Source organism: Orbicella franksi, chromosome 12 (assembly GCF_964199315.1).
Source record: "Orbicella franksi chromosome 12, jaOrbFran1.1, whole genome shotgun sequence".
Taxonomy (NCBI): Eukaryota; Metazoa; Cnidaria; class Anthozoa; order Scleractinia; family Merulinidae; genus Orbicella; species Orbicella franksi.
The window spans coordinates 14,213,824-14,238,761 of NC_138156.1; the positions used below are offsets into that span (position 1 = coordinate 14,213,824).

The following is a 24,938-nucleotide window of genomic DNA, read 5'->3' on the forward strand; positions in this document are numbered from 1 at the left end:
TCAGACTTAAACTGGAATTAATGTACATTTGTCTGGAAATAATTATCTTGGAGCTTGACAACAATAAAAAGGTATGGAACTACAGAGAAATGATCGTGTTGATTTTTACTAATTCACAGAAACTGATTCATGCACTGAGTTCATCTTTAATTTTGACATTTTGGGAAATTTATAGAAATTTCCAGCAATATTTCATGTGATTTAGCTATTCCCAAAAACTCCTAGATATTCCAAATACATTTTTTAAAACAGTCTGGGAAGTAATAGGAGTTCCTAGGAATTCCCAATAATTCCCAGTCATACTTTTCACTATTCCCAAATATTCCCAGAAATTCCAAGGTCTTGGATTAAGCATAATTTGCATGGCTTGGAATAACTTGGAATTCCTAGGAATTCCCAATAATTCCCAGTCATACTTCCACTATTCCCAAATATTCCCAGAAATTCCAAGGTCTTGGATAAAGCATAATTTGCATGTCTTGGAATAATTTGGAATTCCTAGGAATTCCTAGGAATTCCTAGGAATTCCCAGACTACTGGGAATTCATTTCGCAGGGGAAAAGCCTCGGATCTGTAACTTCTTTGAATTCATTGTTCCATAATGGGTATTTCATATTAATTAAAGACACATAATTATTCCTTATCATCTAACAAGCTTTAATTAAGCTTCCAAAATGAGGGACCATGGGATCTAATCTCAATTCCATTTATAGATAGCGCAATTGCTGAATAATCAGGTTTAAGCGATGGAATGACATCAACATTATCAATATCTTCTTGCATACCATTGCTTACTAGCCAGAAATCGAGCCTCCTTTGGATCACGGGCGTCTTCTGACACCATGTAAAACGTTTTACATTTGGGTTTCTAATCCTCCATATATCAATTAAATCATTAGCAAGGCAGATGTTCTCAATGCACTTAACTGATTCTTTTCGTTTTGGGTTTCTGCCATTTCCATCCAGATCAGGGTCAAAAATGACATTAAAATCACCACCGATTACAATGTTACAATCATCCGCTAGACAAAAGTTATCCAATTCTTCACAGATCTCGTCAAAAAATGTAGATTGCTTGTTTGTTTTGTTTGGGGCATACAAGTTAACAAAGAGAAAGGGATGATCCTGGACATTTGCTTCTAAGATGATGAAACGCCCGTTTTTATCCACTTTTATAGTTTTAAGTTCGAACTCTAAAGAATTCTTAATCAGAATGAGGACACCCCTACTATGTTCCGTACCATGCGAGAAAACATTCCCCCTTTCCATTGAGATTTCCAAATTTTCTCCACTTCCACTCTATCTTTCATTAGCCGCCCAAACAATGCCTTTCGCTCCTCAAAAGATCGAATCCCTCGAGCATTTAGTGACAATAATTTAAAATTAATATTGCTAGGAGCCATATGTGCATAATATTCCATTTAAATTCCACCAATCAAAACAAATATGTTCGTTGGCTACAAAGCCAGCTTTGAGAAAAATTGACCTTGAATTTGAATTTGACCCTATACCTAACAAAGAGCAAAATTTTATGGAGTAAATTACTTTACAAAAAATAAAAACATGCAACACAAGACACTGAAACCCTAACGACATATTTTACAGTAGCCAGAAAAAACTGCTTTGCTACTGTGGATCAAATCGAAAAAACACCGAACGGGACACTGAAACTACAAAAGATGGTGAATGCCCTGCAATTTGTGTTGGATGTCGACTCACCAAAAAAGAAAAACTATCACCTTATGGCCTTCAATGTAAGCTTTAAATGTAAGCCTTAAACAATAAACAGTAACATCCCTGTAACCCTAAACATGAAATTCATATAGTCAACGTAACGTACCCTGACCATCTTCTAATATACTGTTTGACATTGCTATTTTATGCTAACATACATTGTACATTTAAGCGACTATAGAGAAAGATCTTAAGGACATGACAACGAAATTTTGCTAGCAAAACACAAGTGTCAGTTTCCTAACGGTACCAAAACTCTGTCAATATAAAGCTTGTCGGGCTCTGCACGACTGAAAAATCCAAGCTTACTGGATTTTCTTGCCTCAGTCAACTTCTTAAACTGCTCCTTGCGCCTTTTAACAATCTCCTTCGGCAAGTCCGCTGAGATGCCAAACTGAGAATCTTTCAAAAGACTTGTCTTGGAAAAGATAAATTCTTGATCTTGATAACACAGAAACCTCGGTATTATCGCTCTTGGCTTTCCTTCTACGTTTGTTTTTCCTACTCTGTGCACCCGTTGGAACTCAATTTTTTGAACTTCTCCTGGCTGAATCTCCAACACTTGCACAAAGAATTCTTGAAGAATGGAGTGGGTATCTTCTTTAGTACAGATCTTCACTTCTATGCCAAAAAAGCGAAGATTCTTGCACCGTTGATAAACCTCCACGTACAACAATTGATCTTGTAGATCCTTGTCGTTGCAGTAATTCTTAACTCTATCACCAGCGGTCTTACTTGCTTCAACAGTGATATTCAATGCTTGGAGGGCTTACGGTACTTTGCTAAACGAAACGAAACGAAACAGTACTTTGCGAAACGAAAATATTGTAAAAATATTGAATGGGGCAAATAAACATTGATTGCAAAACAGGTATAAGTCGACCCAGGTTTGGGTGATGCCTGACAGGAAATAAAGAGTCTTTTCTAATTTAAGCATGAAGTTATCCATAGAATAGAACAGTCGGTGCGGCATTTTAGTTGGGAAATTTGCGTAAACGGTAAGCAGCTCTTTTAATTAGCAAAACACAGATCTCTCAAACAGACACCTGGAAAACGAAACGCAGACCACTCGAAAATGCGCATAATCTTTGCAAAGAATAATAATCTTTGCCTGGCGTCACAATATAGAATGCAAGTAAGCAACACGTTCACGGTAAATTTCATATTTTGTCCCTCAAAACCAAATTCCTGGAGACTTAAAAGCATATCTTGCAATACAAATGAGCCTAAACAATGCATAAACACTTGGCAAATTACAGCGGTGTCAAACTCAACGAGTTGACATGCAGATAACAGCAGAAACCATGCAGACCTATGACCTATAAAAATTTGCCATAGCACGATCTAACGGCTCAACTCCACTTAAAATTCCTCCTTATTACACAACATGAAGTGCCCTTCATGAACACGAGTGAAGCGACAAGAAAGGTCAAGTGACCGAACAGAGAACGGCAAATCTACAAATGTCACGAACCGTAGAAGTCGTGTAGGCTAGTCAACCCCATTTTACATTTCTATTTTAAGCATGAAGCATGAATAGCACATTTTCTTTGAAGTGCTGAAATTATCTTCACAGAATTCAACATTCATAGTCCAGCGGGTCCCCTCCTTGGCTGAAGGTCTGGATCCGCCACTGGCGTTTGACCTTGTATCGTATACACTATATTGTATATCGTATATCACGCTACAAGGTAACACAACTTTTGGTGAGTGTGCTTGTTTGAAAGGTCTCTCCTGTTCCAAACCCCAATCGCACTCTTAAAGCCAACAAAAAACGCAAATTTCCCAGCTAAAATGCCACACTGACTGTTATATTCTATGTAGAGATCTGCGGAAGGATAACTTCATGCTTAAATTAGAAATGACTCTTCATTTCCTGTCAGGCATCACATTCATCCGTCACGCAAACCTGAATTATACCTCACTTGTTGACTTATACCTGTTTTGCCTTTCCACCTAGCTCATTAAAATTAAATGCAGACTTTGCACCAAACTCAGACCCAAATTTTAATTTAAGCATAGCGAAGTAAAGCCAATAGCCAGTAGCAGAAAACTACGGCGAAAATATTATGAAGCCACGTGAAGTGTTTGTTTCTTATGTGAACTCGTAATAGTCTCGACACCACATCGTCTCTCATCGTCTCTGTCTTTCACTGCCTATGTTTCGCAAAGTACCATTTCGCAAAGTACCATTTCGCAAAGCACCATTTTGCAAAGTACCATTTCGCAAAGTACCGTTTCGTTTCATTTCGCAAAGTACCATAAGCCTACTTGGAGGCCATCATGCATATTTTTAATGGCGTCCTTTGACTTCGCCTGATCTTGTTCGAGCATTTCCACTCTGCCCTGTACCTTACACAGTTTCTCTTCTAGGCTAACAACCCCAGCGTTAATTGACTCAAGTTTTGAATTTACTGCTTCAAGACTTGAAAGAATAAGGTCAACTTTTGCACCAAGGTCGTGAGTCATTTCTATGTGCTGCGGAATTTTGTTCGCTGAAGACGACGCTAAGTAAATGTTCAAAGGCTTACCTCTGGCCCTTTTTTCTTCCGGAGACCTCAATTCATTGTTGGAGATACTTGAATTGCTTCCACACTTTTTCCTTTTAAGATTTAAAGTAGCATTTGCCATAAAGCGTTAAAAAACTATTGAAATTGCGGAGAGCTTCAGAAACACGACTATCTGCCTAGCATGCCTCGACCCAGTCCCAATACATCTTGAGACAAACGATAATACACTTTATTATTACCTTGCTTATGTCCAGAGAAAGCTGATGCAAAAAAACTGATGAAGGCTTAAGAGTTAGCCAAAACGTCTTGCTAAAATATACAAGTCAGTGACAAAAAACGGCACTTTTATCGATTATATTATCTCCTGACTACATTTACTCAATTTTTAAAGCTGATATCACTTTGTTTGTTACAGTCTTAAAGCTTGCAAGTTCAAATGGTCTGTTTGCCAACCTGTTTTCATTGAACAAGAAATGCTACTCGTGGTAGTACTCGCAGTGTAGCCACAATGAACCCATGCCTTGTGTGACCTTGCGATTTTAACGTCGAAGGTTCAAAGCTATTATCAAACTATTCAGGCCAGTCTCTTACAGCAGGAGTATGGTATAAGCTTAAATAAGAGCGTCTCATTTCAGCTCAGTTTGCGTAAGAATCCTTTGGCTCATGGCAGCGGTGTCTCTCCCTTTTGCACTTGTAATCTGAACGTCCCAGCACTTTTCCTTCCCTAATCCCATTTCTTTGCACTTTCAACATGTTTCTCTTGTACCTTTTCGCGCACAGAAGATGACGTTTTAACTACATCTCTAATGTCACTGGGAGGTGCGGTGGCCTCATGGTTAGTGCGCTCGTCTCGTGCGCGACTTTACCTAATGTCACTAAAAATGTGCAGTATGTCACTGGATGTGCCTTGCATCTTAACTGTTAGCCCCTTAACAATCGCTAAAACTGCCTGGCAGACTGTTAAGGTAACAAGGAAGTCAAAATTAGCAATAGCATGGTAAAGGCTAACTGCTTTCTTAGTTGAATCTGCATTCCAACTTTTTTCTGCATTTGCTTTGATGGTTTCCAGTGTTGCAACGATGGCTTCATAAAGCTCCAGGAAGACCTCCAAACCATCTATACACTGAATCCAGCGGGTCTTACGAACATCAAGGAGCTTGTGATGGCGGGATTTAGGACAGATGTCTGTCACTTTCTGGACAAGGAGAGCTTCTTTCTTCAGGGAGTACTCAAAGGATCTATTTACCTCTCCAATGGTATCAAACATATTTTGAACATTCTGCATCTTGCACGCACTCACTACAGAGAGGTTTAGGTGGTGAGCCATACAATGAGTGTAGATAGCCTTTGGATATTGCCCTCTGACAATGGCTGCTGCACCATTACAAGATCCTGACATGTTGCCTGCACCGTCATAACACTGTCCCTTGCAGTAATCCATAGACAAACCAAGTTCTTGAACAGCCTTCATTATGAGAGTGGCTATAGCTTGACCAGTGACACTGTCTTCATACTCCTAGAACCCAACAAATTCTTCTCTGACATTTCTTTCTTTGTTGACAAACCTTAGAACGAGTGGTAGTTGTTCCTTGTTACTGCTGTCACTTGCCTCATCTGCCAGTAGGGAAAATGCACCTGCCTCATTGATCCCTGCAACGATCTTGTCTTGGATGTAAGTGCCTAACACTTCTAAGATTTCATTTTGGATCGTCTTAGAGTGGTATGTTGCATTTCTTGGGCCGTTGGCAAAATGATTTGCTAGCACTTTATCGCCAGCTTCCACTCTGAAATTCAGCAGTGCTTGAAAGTTTCCTGGGTTGCCTGAAGCTTCGTCTATGCATGACGAGTCATCGTGGTGGCCTTGTAATGCTATGTTCTGTTTACCACAAAGCACAACAGTTTTTATGATAGATTGTAACTTCTGTCTCTTAAGTTTGACGGTGTTACGATAAATATCAATGAGCTGCTGTGAGATAGAGGGCATTTTCCCTTTCTGTAACCGAACGAAATCTTCAGCAAAACCAACTGCTGCCTTGTGAAATTCAGAATTAAGCTGGTGTTCCTTGAACTTCTTGCTTGTGGATACCCAGTTCTTTAAAGGACTCTTATATAGTCTGTCAAGGCAGTCACTGTTCTTTCCTGTCAGGTGTCCAAACAAAACACAAAAGCAGCAAAATGCTCCATCCTGAGACGCAGAGTAGACCAGCCACGGAAACTGAGTAAGCCACTCGAAACAAAATGCTCTGTTCTTTCCATAAAAATGGGTTTTAGGGAAATTGTAGCTTCTAGATGGTGTCCAAGAATTTTTTAGAAGTGCTAGCTTTCGGCCATCAGATAGTGATTGTGCTATGTTATAGTACAATCCCAAATCGTTCACGTGTTTGGTAAAATTCTCCAACGGTATGCTGCTATCAGCATCCATTGTAGTGGCTGAAAGAAATAGACAAAGAGGCTTTTACAATTTATGCCAAGTTGACTAAGTGATTTAATCATTTAAATATTGCACTTGACAAATCGGTTTCATAATAACAGCCAAACATATAACAATAATATTATTTAGTGCAATTTTTTAATACATGTAAAATAACTCAATTATGGAATTACAAAGCAGCTTACAACGTCTTTTAATAACTCTTCTAGTATATAAATAAGGAAACATCACATTCTGACGCCAGAAGACGGCATTCGTCATCTCTTTCATCGGTGCTGTGAGACATTTCCATGAGTTGTAGATTTTTGCACCTATCCACAATAAATCTAACATCAATTGGTGACAGAGGTATTCCTTTTACACAACATAGGCATGCAAGGCATGCAAGAGTTTTTTTTTTGTGAAGTCTCAGAGATAGGAGCATTCATGGAGCTGTTTACAGTAGTGATTTGGTTAATTTGACAAGTGTTTTTGGTTGCGATGTACAGCAAGAAAGAAACTGGGAATTTATGATGTCCATACAATGTTACATCGATAATGGTAAGATAGCTAAATAGTAAGCCATAAAATGTTTGACTGAACAAACTACAGTAATCTGACAGGTCTCCAGATTAATGTAGATACCTTCTTATTTTTTTTCTTTGATCCCGGAGTTCTTTGATAAAACCCACACTGTGATTGGTGTGACACGTGCACATGCATAACTCCCTCACTCGCCAATCACATAGCCCTTCCAATCCCCAAGAGGAATTTTTGCTCAAACATGCTCAAGTTAGGAGACCTTTTCGCATTTTATACGAGTCGTAAGTTTACCCTTTTTACACAAGAACACTACCTCACCGAAAATAGAAAGAAAGAGAAAAAAACCTCTCTGACACATTGAATGTCTGATTTAATTAAATTGCACTTTAACTTGGTGTCATGCAGTCTTCAAAGAATATTTGAGTAGTTTTGATACTCTTTACCTTTAAAAATATCGGACTGAAAAGAATGTCATAAAATGCCCATCAAATAAAAATAACCTGCTACTGCAGAGACTTAAAAACCGTCCAGAAATGAAAGCTTTTTTTGTTCAATATCCTGGGAACAATAGCCCAATAACTTGTCAGCTCTAACTGAATTTACTCCCATATAAAAAACAGAAGTGTTAAGTTACCATAGAAAAATGCGAAAAAGCCCTGGAGTGTGAAACAATGTTCAGAAACTGAGCTTTGGTCAAATGACAAACGTTCCATTTATCACAAGGTAGACTATGCCAGAGACCATCTGTCTGTGAAATGTTCCAACATCTCTTTGAAACCTTGCTTAAAGTTCCGACAATTTCCTTCAGGCTAAAATGCCTAAAAACTGCTGCAAGCAGTTCATCCGGTATGTAATAAACTGGTTTGTTTAACGAACAGGTTTAAGGTGTAGGAAACAACTGAAGAAGTAATGTTGACTAGCTCAAAGCATTTTTAAATCTGGGTGTAATCATACAGGAACGTGGTTGATATATTCAATTATCGTAGAGTATGATATTACATGTCAATCAAACATATATCGGATATTGGTATTATTATTACATCTCCCTTTTTGAAAATAAAAGCATAACACTTAGCGAGATTAGATAACTGTGTCACGATCAAGCTAGACAAAAGTAACGACACTTCCGGTAGAAAAGAAGCGGCACACAATGTAGTGCCCAGTGTTCAGACATTCATGACATAGTCCTTGAATTTGGTGGGAAGAGCTCTGGTTCTGGTGGAAGTACGTCGAGGAGGGGATGTTGGAGACTCATCAGCAGGTATTATGGCGGGAGGCTGGTTTTCCATTGCGGGAAGTTGAATGTTTTGAGGAGTCTCCGTGGTGTGGTTGATGTCGTTGTCCAGCAGTGGTGATATTACTGGATGGAGTTCTCCAGTCTGCAGCAGGTCCATACGGTTGCGGTGGTACTGTTGTCCGGTGGTGGTTGTGACTATGTAAGATCGTGGTTATGCTGCTTTCTCGTTAACTATAACAGGCATCCAGGTTTTTCCTTGGCGCAAACGGACAACTTCCTGTGATTTCAGAGGTGTCAAGGGTCTTGTCCCTTGGTGTTAGTAGTACACTTGCTGCTGTTGGCAGGCTTGCAGTTGGTGTTACACCTCAGTAGCTACCTTTGGTTTCAGGAGCTCTTGTGCTACTGGGATGATAGTTCTGGTGGAACAACTCATGAGAAACTGGGATGGGGACGTCGTTCCTGTCACTGGTGTGTTTCTGTACTCTAACAGGCCAATGTATGGGTCACTTGTCTTGTTAAGGATTCTCTTGACTGTCTGTACAGCTTTCTCACTGAGGCCATTCGCTTGGGGATAGGTGGGACTTGAGGTGGTCAGTTTGAATCCCCAGTTGTTTGCAAATTGTTTGAACTCTTTGCTGTTGTATGGCATGTTATCTGAAATCAGCTCTTCAGGGATTCCATGCCTAGCAAAGATTGACTTCATGTGTGTGACAATGGTTCCTGCAGTTTTGTCACGCATTAGGCTCATCTCGATGAACTTGGAGTAATAGTCGACAACAACTAGGTACGGTTTTCCTTTGTGTTCAAATACATCAGATCCGAGCTTTTGCCATGGAAGGTCTGGTATGGCGTGTGGAATCATCCATTCCTTCTGATTCTTGTGTCTGTGTGTCAGGCAGGTCTTGCTCGTGGCATCGGTGTTGTGGATGTCGCATGACATCCCAGGCCAATAAACGATGGCTCTTGCACAAGCTTTGCATTTTTCAATTCCAAGATGGCTTTCATGGATCAGGTCAAGAACGTCGCTCTGCATGGCTTTTGGAATGATCAGCTGTCTTTCTTTGAACAGAAGACCATCGGCTTCACCCAGCTCATTTCTGATATTCCAGTATGGTGCGAGAATAGGTTTCAAAACCTTTCTGTGCGTTGGGAAACCTTCTGCTATCTGCTTTGTCAGCATTTGTTGGGCTTCATCTCTGGTGGTTTCATCTCATAACTGTGTCAACTTTTTTGGGCTGGCTGGGATTTCTTGGATGAAGCTGTGGACCATGACTTAGATATCATCACTGAGGTCTTGTAGATCCTCAACAGTTTCATTCAAATATGCTCTTGACAGTGTGTGCAATAAACATTAGCTTTCCAGGTACAAAATGTACTGTGAGATTGTATCTTTGCAACCTGATCAATAATTGCTGAATTCTTGGAGGTGCCTGAGATAATGGCTTTGTCATTATCGCCTCAAGTGGTTTGTGGTCGCTTTGCACAACAATGTCGTTTCCATAGACAAATTGATGAAATTGTAAGCACGCGAATGCGATCGCCAACAGTTTTTTCTCTATTTGAGCATAGTTTTGTTTAGCAGTTGTTAGCGATCTCGATGCGTAAATGACAGGGTGTCCTTCTTGGAGGAGACAACTGCCAATTCCACTTTGTGAGGCATTGGTTTGAATCGTGATTAGCTTGTCAGGGTTGAAATATTGCAGAACAGGGCTGTTTGTGAGTGTGTGTTTCAGCTTATCGTCGCGGATCTGTGTTCATTGTACCACACCCATTGCGTGTTCTTTTTCAGCAGTGCACGAAGAGGGGCCGTGATTTCCGACATGTTTGAAATGTATTGCGATAGGTAATTGACCGTGCCAAGTAGGCGTTGCAAATCTTGTTTGCTTTGTGGTTCCAGCATGTCCATGATTGCCTTTATCTTCTCAGGATCTGGCTTGAATCCATTGGTGGTCACAATATCGCCTAGATACTTGACTTGATTGACGCGTAGCTGAACTTTGCTGCGGTTAAACTTGATATTTTGCGATCTTGCGCTTTCCAGTACTTGCTTCAAGGCACTGTCATGTCCTGCAGTGTCTTTACCAGCAATGATGATGTCATCATGAACTGCAAGAACTCTGGGAATATTGCTGAAGTTGTCATCCACCATTCGTTGGGCGACGTCACTGGCTACACAAATTCCGAATGGCATTCTGTTGAATTTGTACCATCTAAAGGGGGTGTTGGAGGTGCAAAGATAGGACGATTCTTCGTCCAGCTTTTTGTGCCAGTAACAGTTGCTCCTGATGACTGAGAAAATTCGCTTTCCATTTAGTTTGCTGGATATTGTTTCAGCTGATGGTGGTTTGTAATGTTCTCTTTTGATCGATTTGTTTAGATCTTTTGGATCTAAAAAAAGTCTCAGTGAGCCGTCCTTTTTCTCCACAATCACTAGGCTATTGACCCAGTCAGTTGCTTTGTTGACTTTACTAATGACATCCATTTGTGTCATCTCTTCAAGTGTTTGCTCGAGTTTCGTAATAAGGTTCAATGGAATCTTTCTTGGCGGGTGTATTGTGGGTTTTGCGTCATCGCGTAGCTCAATGTGAAATTTCCCATCCACTAAACTGAGTCCGATAAAGACGTCTTGATATTCGTCGAGGATGTCAGTTTCTTGTAGCGTTTACTTCACTCACATGATTGTTAATGCTTATCAGTCCTAATTCTTGGCATGTTTGTAGACCAATTAAGGGCTGGGCCTTTCCAACAGCAACAATAAAGAATTTAGTATCAATGGCTGTACCATTTTGCTTGATTTTCATGGTGCACGTTCCTTTAATAGGCATGCGTATACCACCATAAGCCGTCAACTTGACTCTGGTTGACTGTAGGCTGGGCTTTTTCGTCAGCTTTTCAAAAGCATGTTCCGGAATGACACGGCACTGTGCACCCGTGTCAACTTTAAAACAGATGTCTTCATCAGTCACGTTCGTGAACAGTTCGTTCTTGTCATTTTGCAAAGAACCTAGTTCTCCAAGGAAGAGATCTTCGTCTGTGTCGGTGTCCGGCTGCTGCTCGACCTCGTGGAGTTTTCGGTTGCCAGAATTTGGGTTTTTGGTAAGGCACATGTGGGCAAAATAATTTTTGCCCTGACATTTTTTGCATGTTTGACCATATGCTTTGCACTCTCTTGGCTTGTGATGGAAACCACAGCGACCACGTCTTTACTTTGTTTTGGGTCTGTTTTCGGGGGCGGATCTCTTGGCTGTTTTGGAGGCAGATCTCTTGGCTGTTTCAGCTTCTTGTTCTTGCTGTTGACGTTTACAGCTGCCGCTTCTATAGCTGTGTTTGTTAGCACTTCGGTTTGAGTCTTACTTGTTTCTGCAGCTCGTAAGTCGTTGATGGCAACTTCAAGGGTGAGCTCATTGTTACGTAGGAGTCGCTGCCTTATGTTCTAACAACAACAAGCTTTATTACCAAATAGAAAAAAAGTTAAACTTTACAATATAATGTATATTGTTATCTATTCTGCACACAATCCTGTCTCTAATAACACTATCGTGAAGGGTGCCAAATTCGCAGGTCTTGGCTTTTGTTTGAAGGTCTGTTACAAAGACGTTGATTGGTCTGCCATTTTGTGTACAAGAAAAGAACTGATAGCGTTCATACGTTACGTTCTTTTTTGACGAACAGTAGGCCTCAAATTTTGCGATAACATTCTATTTTGTTCTCCTCGCTTTCTGCGAAGGTGAAAGTGTCATACACTTCAAGCGCTTCTTCTCCTATGGTGTGTAGAAGGACTGCGTATTGCGTTTCTTCATCTTTGGCGTCTACTCCGCTAGCTTTGGCGTATAGCGCCCATCTTTGTTTTCACTTTTGCCAGTTTAAGGCAACGTTCCCTTCCATTCATAAAGGTCCGATAGGCTTCACATGTTCCATGATTGGCCACTTCTGACACCATGTAATAAACTGGTTTGGTTAACAAACGGGTTTAAGGTGTAGGAAACAACTGAAGAAGTAATGTTGACTAGCTCAAAGCATTTTTTAATCTGGGTGTAATCATACAGGAACATGGTTGATATGTTCAATTATCATAGAGTATGAAATTACATGTCAATCAAACATATATCGGATATCGGTATTATTATTACACGGTAGGGCTGTACAAATCAGAAAGTAAAATCTTGATCATGTTTTTACTCTTTGTTTTCCCGCAAATTGTTGTACAATTATGAGGACACATTGTATATGTATAATATTAACAATAATTCTTACTGGTCAGTCAGACTAGTGCGTGAGCTATTTTAAAAACTACATAAGCCGAGACCTATTTGGGTATCATAACAACCAGGTTGCCCTGACGTTATTACTTTTGGCACCAAAGCTCGAGTGAGCTGGAAACAAAAATTAAAAGTTCCCAGCAGGAATAATCAAATTGTTTTCATAATAAGCTTTTCTTCTTGCTAAATCTAAAAACAAAATCAATGTGAAAACAGGGGGTGATTTATATCAACGAATTCTTGCACAAATTTAATGAAAGCTACATAGGTCTACATATGTGTAAGCTTCAATATACATCTGATATTCTTTGGTTCGATTTTACCTTCAATCTCTGGTGAAGTTTGACTTTCCTCAGAACACCTTGGTCGCTTGGCAGCAGGACTGTCATTACTCACGCCCTCTACAAAAAAGACAATTTTCCATAACTATCACTTCAAAAGCTGAGTATTACATTTTGAATTGTGTAGTCAGTGGGCCAAGAAATCTTAGGTCATCTTAGAAATGTGTTATACCCTCCAGTCCCGACAATCGATCTGCATTTTCTCTTTCTCCATCTTCATTGCTAGAAAGAGTTTCCACTGCAAATATAAATCATTTGTTCAAGTATTAGCGAGAGGACAAATTTCAGCCCAGACAAACACATCTGGGTATCACATCAGCCAGGCGTGTGCAGACCGAACAAAAATAACTTTTCAGTAAAATTAATTTGTCCACTCTCTACCATTATTAACAAAGACCCAAACTAACCTTTTTTCCTAAAATAGTCAGTAATTTGTGACATCTTGACGTTGTTATGTATTTCACACTCTTGTTGAAGTCATTGTCCAGAGACGTTGAGTGATCATACAGGCTACCCAAGTAGCAGAATTGCACAAATTGCCTGGGGAAATGTAATTTTGATCTAGATGCCCACGGCGATGATGTGATGGCGTGACCACCGTCAGGAGACTTGTGATTTCCCGGCTGTAAAATTTTGCCGCCAGAATGTGTCTATGACTCTTGTCTATTTCCGGTAATAGGCAAAAAAGAATAAATAAAAAATAAATGTCAAAACTATTTTCAAGATTCAACTTGCAGTTTACTTTTATTAAAAATATATCCATATCTATTGATTTTTTTTATTATGAAAATTCTGACGGATTTCCGTAAAATGGTGAAAACCGGTATGGATCTGCGCCTGAGTGGGCGGGTGACAAGGGTGATCAGCAACGAGCGTGATCAGCAACGAGCAGGAACAATCATCCCCACTTACCGAGAGCCTGGCTACGCCAGTCATTGACCATAAATGGGTACCGCTCATTTTGACTGACTGGAATGTTTCTCATAAAATCGGTCATAAAATCAGTCTCTCAATAAATTAAACTGAAAACAACAGATTCCCTGGTCTTACTTTGCTTTTATCACAAGAAATATGGGCCAAACCACAGCAACAAAATCTTTCTCCACTCACAAGACAGCAGAAAAGAACCATATTTCAAAATTGCCCTAAGATAAAATGGACAATCGTGGACAAAGTGTTGACACATTTGAGCAAAACAAACGCTTTCTATCAGCATCCTTCCGTAATTGAAAAAAGACACCTTTTTTTGTCAATAGCCAAACCCCCCTCTCCCCCTTTTCAATGTTGAAATACGCTCTGTGGACACTGTCATGTGGTTGCAGCATTGAAAAGGGGAGAGGGGGTCGAAATGTGAAAATTGGAGACTGAAAAACTCAGGCGTTCAACGAAACAGGTCTTTTTTGGGGAGTGTCTCAACTGCTTTTGTCCATGATTGTCTGAATTATATTTTACACGGTGTGAAGCTTTCTCAGCATCGTCATCGTCATCGTTCCGTCTACTCAGTAGTACTTAGCATCATTGTTAGCAAACTATAAATCCTGTCACGTACCAGTAGAGTGCAGTTATTACGTCACACAGGGTAATTATTGGTGAGAATTATTTCACAAAATGGTTTTCGAGGAACCATTGATGCAGAATATGATTTGTTTTTTAGGTAATTCAGGGCGCAAAGGTCATTGTGAGAAAATACAATGTTTCCCATGCATCTCTTTAACGTATCCGTAAAAAGATAAAATCAAGTACAAGAAGGGCTAAATTTGACATATACCCTGAATTTTTTATACTTGTTCCCAGTCTTTTCTTGGCTTACCTGTTAACACCTTCATTGCCCCTGTGAACGTCATCATAACAAGCCAAAGGCAATGTTAACACAAGCAGAAAAACAGGTATTGCTGCTGGGAACAATGAAATAAAAAGAAAAGAAACTGTCTTTTTATACTTCGAGTGAGGTTGCATGACTGTAAACCTGTTACTGTATACGCTCAATTTCAGTAGTGGAACTTTTTATCTGAACAAAAAAATTGGCATTTTGGTGACATTTTCAAACTTACTCTCATGGTTTACATTGTTTTGGAGTGTAATTCTGGACGGTTCACATGAACAAGACATTACATTTCAATGGTTCACAACGGTTCACATCCCCAATTAAAGAACATAATAGATACTCTTTATTTGAGTTATGTGAACCACTGTGAACCATTGTAAACTGTTGTGAATCATTGCAAAGCCACCTCAGGGCATATATTCTGCTAACAACCTGCGGAAAATCTGGTTTTTATGGGTGGCAACTGTTCCCGAGAACTGTCGCATTGTCAGCGATAGCTTGTGTCGTGCGAGACTTCTCCTGCTGAGTTCAATTACTGAGTTTGTTATCAGCAAAATCACTCAGATAAATTGTGCAAATCAAAATCTACACAGACATAAATTTGGGTCTTTACTTTGCTGTGTTACCCTACAAACACGATTAGTCATTTTCTAACGTGTGTGGACTCAATTTGTGCTTAGCGAGACCACTAAATATTGCAGCGTACTAAAGTGGCCACTAATGCACGGAGACTGGAAACAAGTCTGCAGAAAACTATTCTGCACTGCTCTTAAGCCTCCAAATTACAACTAGACGATTTTTAGTGCAATGTTTATGGTATTTCAGTATTTTCAACACATATATAGTACAATTTCTATTTTTGCTGAAAGGCAATTTCAGACAATCATGGACAAAAGTGTTGACACATTTTAGCAAAACAAAAGCTTTCTATCGGCGTCCTTCTGTAATCGAAAAAACATTTTTTTGTCGATAGCCAAACCCCCCTCTCCTCTACAAAGTTGAAATACGCTCCATTGACACTGTTGCGTGGTTACAACATTAAAAAGGGGAGTGGGGGTCAAAATGTGAAAATTGGAGATTGAAAAACTCAAGCATTCAACAAAACAGGTCTTTTTAGGGGAGTGTCTCAACTGCTTTTGTCCATGATTGTAGATTTAGCCAAGCCTAAAAGTGGAGCTCCAGAATTTTGATTTGAGTTTTGTAACTTTACGTTGAGGTTTTCTGTTTATACTGTTCAGCCTTCTGTTTTGAGTTGGCGTAATGTCAAACTACACAAAGCAAAAGCAGTGGTTAACTTTTAATCCTGGGTTAGTTCTGAACAACCCAGCCCTGATTACAACAAGTTAACCTGGCATGAGCCTGTGATCCAATCGAAAACCAGCATTTGGTCAGTGGTAAACTTAAAAAAAAACGTGACCTCAATGAGCTCTAAACTTGAGCCTGCAATATGGTCATGTGATACTGGTCAGTGGATACCTTGTTTTGACAGGTGTCAATTGACCATAGCATGGATGGCCAGGTCTAATATCTAACAGTGGAGCTCCAGCGACTGAAAGGCCGCCAAGCAGAACCCCATACTCATAGAAACCCGAGTATTGCTCGTGGGCCCATTCACCATTCACCAATGGCTACGACAATGACAATGACGTCACGTAACATGGCAGACATACCTCTGCTAATAGGACATGGGGCCCTAAGCATACACCTTTAATATTGGACATCCATTATTTTTATGGTCAACTGACACCTGTCAAAAGAAGGTATCTGCTGACCAGTATCACGTGACTATATTGCAAGTTCAAGTTTTGAGCTCATCAAGATCACGTGCTTGTTTGAAGTTAACAGCTGACCAAGTACAGGCTTTTCAATTGGATTGCAGGCTCAAACCAGGTTAACCTTCTGTAATCAGTGCCGGGTTGTTCAGAACTGAGCCAGTTTATGCTAACCCAGGATTAAATGTTAACTGAAGTTTAAGTTTTTCTTTTATAAAAATGTTTTTCACTGCTTATGTTTTGTGTAGTTTGAGATTATTCAAACTCAGAAGTCCTAACAATGTAAGCAGGAAACCTCCCCACCATGTTTAAAAACTCAAATCAAAATTCTTGCTTATCCGAGTTAGCTTCATCAGGCTCTGAGCAACCTGGCCCAGGAACTCCACTTTTAGGCTTGGCTAAATATATGTATTATGTACGCTTTAAACCAAGGCTGCATGCCTCGCTCAGCCACCATGTTGCATGATGTCGTCGTTTCTTGTAGGGAGCACATGCCCGCAATCCATGCCGCTAGCCATGTTGACCATGAAATAAAAGTTGCATGGTTTTCTATTTCTATGCATACATGTGTTTCTGTTCCTATAGTTATGAGGCTCGGCTTGGCGGCCCTTCAGGCCGCTGGAGCTCCTCTATAATGCACTGCAAACTCAGTACTAAATAAATGTACATCATGTATGCCAATGAATTGTGTCTCTGTTGATGCCAGGCAATATTCCAGTTTTGACAACAATTATATTTGGGAATGGAGTAATGATGCTGTTGACATTATATTTACAACTTTTCATTATGTAAAGGCTTTAAGTAGAAAATACAAACTTACATAATCATTCAGATTCTGTTATAATTTATATTGTCCTGCCAAGGAAAGCACCTTTCAGTGAGGCCAACTTTAAACTCCCCAAATGCCTCTTTCCCTCTGTCAGCTTGCATTTTATGATTTGAACAATGTCTGTTGTTCTGTTCCTGGATTATCTAAGAGTCAACCGGTACAGACCAGATCTCTCGGTCTCCCATGTGGGTCACGAAATCTCCTGGAATGGAAGGAAAGTGTTTATTTTGACTGGCTTTTGGCCTTTTCTCATGGGAAAATTTTGGAACATTTGACACATTTTTGTAGCTGAATTGGAGGAGCTCTACTTTTAACAAAGTTTTTTGGGGTTGAGAAGGTAACATTGGCGATTTCCCAGATTTAACTTTTTTTTCATGTTGGCATCTCTGGAATGGCAGAACTCAAAACCAAAATCAACAAATGAATATAATTTTGTAGGAAACAACTGAAGTGCTTGCAAGTGTACACAAATAATTGAATTTTGTGAATATTTATTTTGTTTAAATAATTTGCAACATAAATAATATTCTTCCTCAGTCATGACCTGATCACTTCGCTGAACGCGTAATTCCAAAAATTTGATTGATGTTAGTGTCTCAAGGAAAATTTCAACAGAGAGAAGGAGGATGCCCCTGAGGCCCCTCACCTAAGTTTCCCAAGTTTCTCTCAAGCTGCAATTGTGTCTTCCAGTTTAGGTCTCACCAGGGCTGTAAATGCTGTTTTTCTCACAGACTTGGGACAATTGCAAAGGCTGCGTTATCATACCCATGGATCTATTTGCCTTAGCTGTTATCAAAGGAACATGGTCTGTCCACTTTTAAGTGGTAACCCCAAGATATGGGCCACTGCTATAGTTCCGTGCGGATTTAACAATCTTGAATGTCCTGTGCGGTCATGGAAGTTAACCTGCAATGGATTAGCATCCCATATAGATCTACGTTCAGGGAGAGAGTTGCATAGATGATTGAGTGAAGGAGGAATTGAATAGCGAGAAATTGTGTCTCTCTATGTAGCCCAAAGGGCCCTTTGATTCTTGCTTCGTGCATCACGGTTGTAGTTATCCAGAATTCATTACCTACTGATTATTGAATGATGCACACAAAAAATTTTTTGGCACGTGAAAAGTTTAGTAGGCGGTATTTTCTGCACTTATTTAGCCATTTTTTTCTATTTGTGCACGTTGTAGCCCATTGCCATGGTTACCTGGAGCTGCTTTTATTCAACATCTCAAGTGAACATGTCAGAAGGAAAGCATTGGATCAGGAAATATGCCATGAAGGCCCCAGCCAGCCATGTATCAGAAAATGGCCGGTATAATAAAGGACTTTTGAAAGCAGCTCAAACTGTTTCAGACAAACATGACACTGATCTTTGTCCTGATAAAATAAGGGTAAGTGGAATTCAGCAATCATGCCCACACTCATGGAAAATATCCCTATCAAATAGTCTCAGTTCCTAGTTCACCGTGACTGTAATTAAGAGCACTAAGGATAGTAAATATACTTCCAGAAGATAACCTCGTTACAGCTCCGTCTATTCTGTAATTCTCAAATTTCAGGCACCTTCCTATTTTTCTTTAGGTTAACCCTGTGTCACTGGTGTTTGTATTCAGCAGTTGTTTGAAATTTAAAAAGGGACTACTAAATGATTTTATTAGCTGTTAACACTCACAGAAAACAAGTCCAAGTACTGTGTGAGAGATACTACCATATTATTAAACAGTGCTTTATCTATGCCTACATAACTTGTTCAGTAACCTAAATGAGGAGAAATCAAAAATCCTCTTCTAACAGGTGTAGGTAAAAGAAAATGCTTGGTGTAAGCCCTTACTTGCGTCACAGAAACGTTTGAGTTATCAATTGAGACTAACTTGGGCAGACAACAACAATATGAATATTAACCTTACCAGACTAAAACCAAAGAAATGGTTGTTAGGGGAAAGTCGAAAGACCTTTATCTTCTGTCTCATCTGATATTCATCAGGAAACATATTTAGAGATTTTCTTTGGGGTGGGTTAGGTTATTGCCATAGTGACCCTTCTAATTGGCATCAGTAAGTTGTTAGTCTCCTTAGTAGGGTGGGTAAGCACATGTTCATCTCAGCTTGCGACTGTGTTTATGTATGTATGTGGGGATGTATGTGTGTATGTGTGTATGTATGTATGTAAGAAATATGCTTATTCTTTGGATTGCCTGCACTATCTTTTCAATAGCCTAATCATGTCCCTCTTTACCTGTAGAATTTTGGTATAGGTTTCTGGGATTTACAAAAAGTATCTTGTAACGGTTGACCAATTCCAAAATAGAAAATAGCCTTTCCAACAGAGGCTGCGCCAGTTACAGAACTGTTGGAAACTTCAGATAGCAGAGTGTGGAGAAGTGTTGCCGGTTCTACTGACGACCATTGGCAGACCTTTTGCCACCTACGTGATTTATTCTGTTATGGAACACAGATCATACTTATACCGTTCCCTGAATTCGTACAGAACAGTTCAAACACTGCTTCATAAAAAGACGTCTTTTAAAATATATTTGATGCTTTTCACCAATTTTAGATAATTTAAAATTTATAGGTAAATGCAGTATGTACACCACAGTGTTTAAATTATTATCTGACATCAGACTATGTAACCATGAGTGTGCTCACTACGGATTTTGGTATTTGGGAAAGAACGGTGTCCTTCGATAGCTGGTGGGAAAATATATATCGCCCAGTAGATATCTGTTGCTTACAGAACTCTGTGTTATAACACTTGAAAACTGGTCCAAAGTGAAATTAATGTTAAGCTTGTCTTTTTTGCCCCAGTCTATGCTCAATTCAGAGGAGGGAGAGAGTCACTTTACAGAAAGTAGAGAGCAAGGTACATCTCAGAGAGACTGGATGCAAGACCAAGGTGGATCCATCTCGATACAGAATACAGAAGAGCTGGTATTTGTGAACGAGAGGGTGTCAAGTAACCACAAATTTGATACATCTAATGCGGCCTGGGCTCTGGGGAGTGTAATATTTCTATGTGTGGTCCTTGGTGGTGTCTTGCTGTACACACGCCCTTGGCAAAACAGAGATCACTGGTGGAGAGGGGAAGACTATAATAGTAACACTAAATTCAGTCTTATGAAAACTAGAGGCCATCGCTGGAAATCCAGAACGTTTCCAAGCAAAAAGACTTCAGGCTATACACGTTTGTTAAATTCCATACCGGAAGAATTTGAAGATGATATTTAATGCCGATGCATAAACATAAATGAAAGTCCGATAGTTGATATGGAGAGTCAGTCATGCCACACACCAGTGGGACATTTTTGAATTACAGTTAAGGGTGTGCTAACAGAAGATTCCACTCTATTTCTGTATAAAAGCCTGGCAGGTACAGGGAATGCCAAGACGGTTTTTGTTCCATTTTTTAAAATGTTACAAAACTAGTGATTCACAGTGAAAGAAAACGGATATTTCCATCGATTCACATGCAGTGAGAAGCTAGCAACAAAAGCCATCTGATTACTTCCATACGGCTTCCACACCAAAAGTCTGAGAAAAATCTTGCGTATTTTCTAGCCTCAGACCATTTGCAACAAGGATTTGCGTATACAGTGCGAACCACAATACATTGGTACCATCATCATGCAGAGACAATGGCGATAGATAGGTCATGTCATCAGGAGGGAAAGAGACTCCGTTTCAAAGACGGCACTCCACTGGACACCGGAGGGTAGGCGCAGCGGGGCAGACCCAAAAATACATGGCGACGCACTGTTGAGACAGTTCCTCAAGACAGCCAAAAGCTGGCCGAGGACAGACAGCTATGGATGTCCTTTGTTGCTGCCCTGTGTGCCAGTGGGCATGACGGGCAGTGAGTGAGTTAGTGAATGAGTTGCGTGAACAGAGTGCTCGGACAGTAATAAAATAAAATGCTAAAAACAGCATGTTACAAATAGCTACTAATGCTTGAGTCTCCAAGGTCTACATCCCAGTCCCCTTAAAAATAAATAAATAAATTTATAGATTAATTAATTAATTACTTAATTAATTAATTACTTAAATAAATAAATAAGGTATCTTGAATCTGTACAGCATGGTTGAAACTCGTATTTCCAAAATCAATAGCACCAAACCCCGTCAATGGTCGTCAATTCATTGTCAGTTTTGTACCTGTCCTTCGTAGCCAAAATTGATTAATCCACAAGTTGCCTTCACAGGAATTTTACATTAGTAACGTAAAGAATGGTTGCACAGGAATGTACTGAACTCACTGACCAAAGTCACTTGGACACGAGGCAGTTGGTCACGTGAACACGTGGCAAAAACACAACAAGACAAGGACAATATTTGCAATTAGAAAATAACCCAAAGCAAATACGCAAGCTGATTTGTTTAAAACCGTGTTTCTATAACTCAGCGATAGCAACACAGAACTAGTACAAGCTGTTGATGTAATTATGGCGCGAGTAAAGAGAATTTCCCCTTTTATGGTCGAAGTAAACAAGTTTTTCCTTTTTTTTGTTACGGTATTTTCTAAAAGAAATAGAAAACATGTTCTCCGTGTTTCTATTGAGTTAAAATAACACTCGTGAAAGATTGGGAGAACTCGAAAAAGCTGTGGAAACACTCGCCTGTCGGCTCCCGTCCCATAGCATTTCTTGTTCTTCCAAACTTTCACTCGTGTTTCTATTAAACAATTAGATTATGAGCTCGAGATTTCTATCGCGTGATAGTTGACGAGGGCGCAGCCCTCGTCAACTATCACGCATAGAAATCGAGGGCGAGTAATCTAATTGTTTTAGTATTAGCGTGCGTAGCAGGCGTATAAAGGGGAGAAGGTGGGGGGAGGAGGAAGAGAATTCGGGGATAAAAAACGGAGGAGTATCCTCCACCCCCTCCCCTTTATACGCCTGCTACGCAGGCTATTTTAGTATAAATCTACTAGTCGTGAAAATCTTTATCTAAATCCTCTTTACAGACACTGAAAACGTCAAGAAGCGGCCGTTATTTTGTTAACAAGGGTACACTGCTACGCTACTCACTATCTATCACAGAATAGATAGTGAATAGTGATGTCAGGATCTGTCAACCATATCAGTAGCAAAGACAAGTCGTCTCTATTAAACTAAATAACATAATGTTGAAATACTAAAAAAAAAAAACGATTTTCGTGGAAGTAGAGGAAATACTCGGTTGGAAGGCTCGGCTGGGAGATGAGACTGCTATCTGCATTATAAGTCACTGTCTCCTGTTTAAATGAACAGTGTTCGAGTTTCATTAACATCTCAAACGTGCAACTCACTAAAAGCGGAGTCTGGGAATCAACATTTATTCCCTCGTGACACGTGTGGTCGGCAATAATATTCGGCACCATATTTAAATCAAACTTGTCAAACTTTTTTTATTAGAGTCGACGAAAATTAGTATTAGATTCGGGGGCACGTAAAAGGTGATATTTAAACCAGGTCTAAAGTGTGTCGGAATTTCTTTTATTCTTTATCACATCTTTCCGCCTTCACACGATAAATTACATCTTTTTTATCATCCCGCGATTCATAATAGCAAATACAGTAATAATCTGGTTTCCGCAAGCCTATTTCGTTTCCTTGATTATAGCAATTTCGTTCAAAGCTCTGAGGAATATACATACATACGTAACTTTATTTTGACTCGAATTTACAGGTAGCTAAAAACTTGAGCAAACTTGACACTGATACTGACAGCGAAGACTGATGGTGACGAGGACGAAACATGGAGACATGGACAAATGGTCTACATATATATGATTATAAATAAAATCATGCTTCTGTTTTTAACAAGTCAGTTCAAGCGTTCAGTTGATATTGTTTATAAGAAATGAAATTGATTTTAAGAGACTTAGAAGCAACTCGACTCTCTTTTAAAAGGCTTCCGCCTAAACTGAACAGGGTAACATTTTCACTTTACATACGTTTACCCCTTTGTCCATGGCTCTTTTTTCTTTTGTTTTCGTGCTTTTTTCCGCCTTTTTCTTTTGTTTTCATCTTCATCGTCCTCATCGTCATCTGTACCACTCGTGTCGATACTGTCTTTGCTGTCAGTATCAGTGTCAAGTTTGCCTAATGCGAAATGAAATGGTTTAGTCAGAAGAACTGACGTGACACTTCAGTGTATGTGGCCAGTAAAGAGGGTCGGAAAGGGGATTTTCCGTGAACCATGAACGCCCATTTTTAATTACCGTGATTGGTGAGTAGGGGTAAAGTGGGTGTGCTGAGGATGGGAGATAAGGAGGTAGTGACATCACAATACCCCAGGAGTTGACATCATCAAAAATGATGTCATCATAATCTAAAAAAAAGAATAGTGACATCGTTAGCTTGGGGGCGTTTGCGCAAGGGCGTAAGGGCGTTCGTGACATAGTTTTCCATTTTATTCAGATGATGACATCATCTAAAATAGAATAGTGAGGTCATTGTTACGACGTATAGGGAGGGAGATTTAATAATAGATAAAATGGCGTAATATAATTATTTTTAACCACAGCGGTCGATCGTGAACATGGGTAGTACTCTCTCTCCACCTGAAATCTGCTCTCATAGGTATCGCCTTACAGCAAGAACTATTATTGTTCCCTCGAATAAAATAGTATCTCTTATGAAAGAATTTTCCGATCTACCGGAATCTACCATTTACATTCGGAAGTCTGGTGGTTCTGCGCTAGGGTGCATGCTTGGGGGCGTAGGGGGCACTAAGGGGCGTTCATTACACCATAATCCAGGAGTGACATCATTCCCCCACCAGGAAGGTGACATCACCGGAGTGAAGTGGTGTTTGCGTAGGGGTGTAAGGGTGTTCATGACATCACTTTTACCGCAGAGTACGTAATTTCCTCGTTCGGAAGATGACATATCCTGTATCATCGGGGAGAGAAGCTAAAAATAGATTGGATGACGTGGACATGTGGTAGAGTAGTTTTAGGGGATGACATCATGAAATGGAACCCGTGTCCTATTTGGCCTATTATTGAGTAGAATAGGAAGAAACACATTTTAGCAGGGTAATTTCATAACAATAAAATAAACTTTCTATTACTTAATTTTCGTATCTGGGAAACAATAATTATGTAGGCGACATGGAAGTTGCTTTTCCGCGTTTGGACCGTCAATTTGTGTTTACACTGAATAGACACTAAGCAGAAAAGAAATTTCCTTTGGACATCATTACTATCGGCTTTAGCGTCTTAGGCCAGAGTTTATTTGAATCATGATTTCATCTTATACGCCTCAGTCATTATAAGAATCTAATATATAGATTTAGGCCAGCCTAAAAGCGTAGCTCCTGGGCCGGTTGCTCAGAGCCCGATTAAGCTAACCCAGGAAAAGGTGGAATTTTGATTTGAGTTTTGTAACTTTGCGATGAGGTTTTCTGTATATTGTTTGGCCTTCTGTTTTGAGTTTTAATAATCACCATATATACAAAACAAAACAGCAAAAAACATTTGTATAGAAGAAAAAGTTAT

General features: G+C 39.7%; 3 protein-coding genes across 4 annotated transcripts in view; 1 reads left to right on the forward strand and 2 right to left on the reverse strand.

Annotated features, from left to right (window-relative positions):
• The window catches only part of LOC145462409 (uncharacterized), a 112,788-nt gene that overhangs the window by 87,388 nt on the left and 462 nt on the right, over nucleotides 1-24,938 (forward strand). For both annotated transcript variants that reach the window (XM_081445934.1, XM_081445933.1), the window contains 2 exons: nucleotides 18,647-18,850; nucleotides 20,267-24,938. The exon at nucleotides 20,267-24,938 is cut by the window's right edge and continues 462 nt beyond it. In XM_081445934.1, coding sequence (XP_081302060.1) covers nucleotides 18,647-18,850; nucleotides 20,267-20,686 — 624 coding nt within the window. In that variant the 3' untranslated portion in view covers nucleotides 20,687-24,938. The remainder of the gene's footprint in view (nucleotides 1-18,646; nucleotides 18,851-20,266) is intronic.
• On the reverse strand, nucleotides 564-4,365 carry LOC145462512 (uncharacterized). The gene is made up of 2 exons (XM_081446038.1): nucleotides 4,014-4,365; nucleotides 564-2,502 (listed from the first exon to the last, which is right to left on the reverse strand). The coding sequence occupies exons 1-2, from the start codon at nucleotides 4,363-4,365 to the stop codon at nucleotides 1,967-1,969; spliced, it is 888 nt and encodes a 295-aa protein (XP_081302164.1). The 3' UTR covers nucleotides 564-1,966.
• On the reverse strand, nucleotides 5,761-6,673 carry LOC145462455 (52 kDa repressor of the inhibitor of the protein kinase-like). Its single transcript, XM_081445991.1, has one exon. The coding sequence runs from the start codon at nucleotides 6,664-6,666 to the stop codon at nucleotides 5,761-5,763; it is 906 nt and encodes a 301-aa protein (XP_081302117.1). The 5' UTR covers nucleotides 6,667-6,673.

Coding starts and splice junctions, on each gene's coding strand:
- LOC145462512 (XM_081446038.1), bottom strand. CDS start 4,365: ATGGCAAATGCTACTTTAAATCTTAAAAGGAAAAAGTGTGGAAGCAAT. Junction 2,503..4,013: donor CATTAAAAATATGCATGATG/GCCTCCAAGTAG, acceptor AAGTACCGTAAG/CCCTCCAAGCATTGAATATC.
- LOC145462455 (XM_081445991.1), bottom strand. CDS start 6,666: ATGGATGCTGATAGCAGCATACCGTTGGAGAATTTTACCAAACACGTG.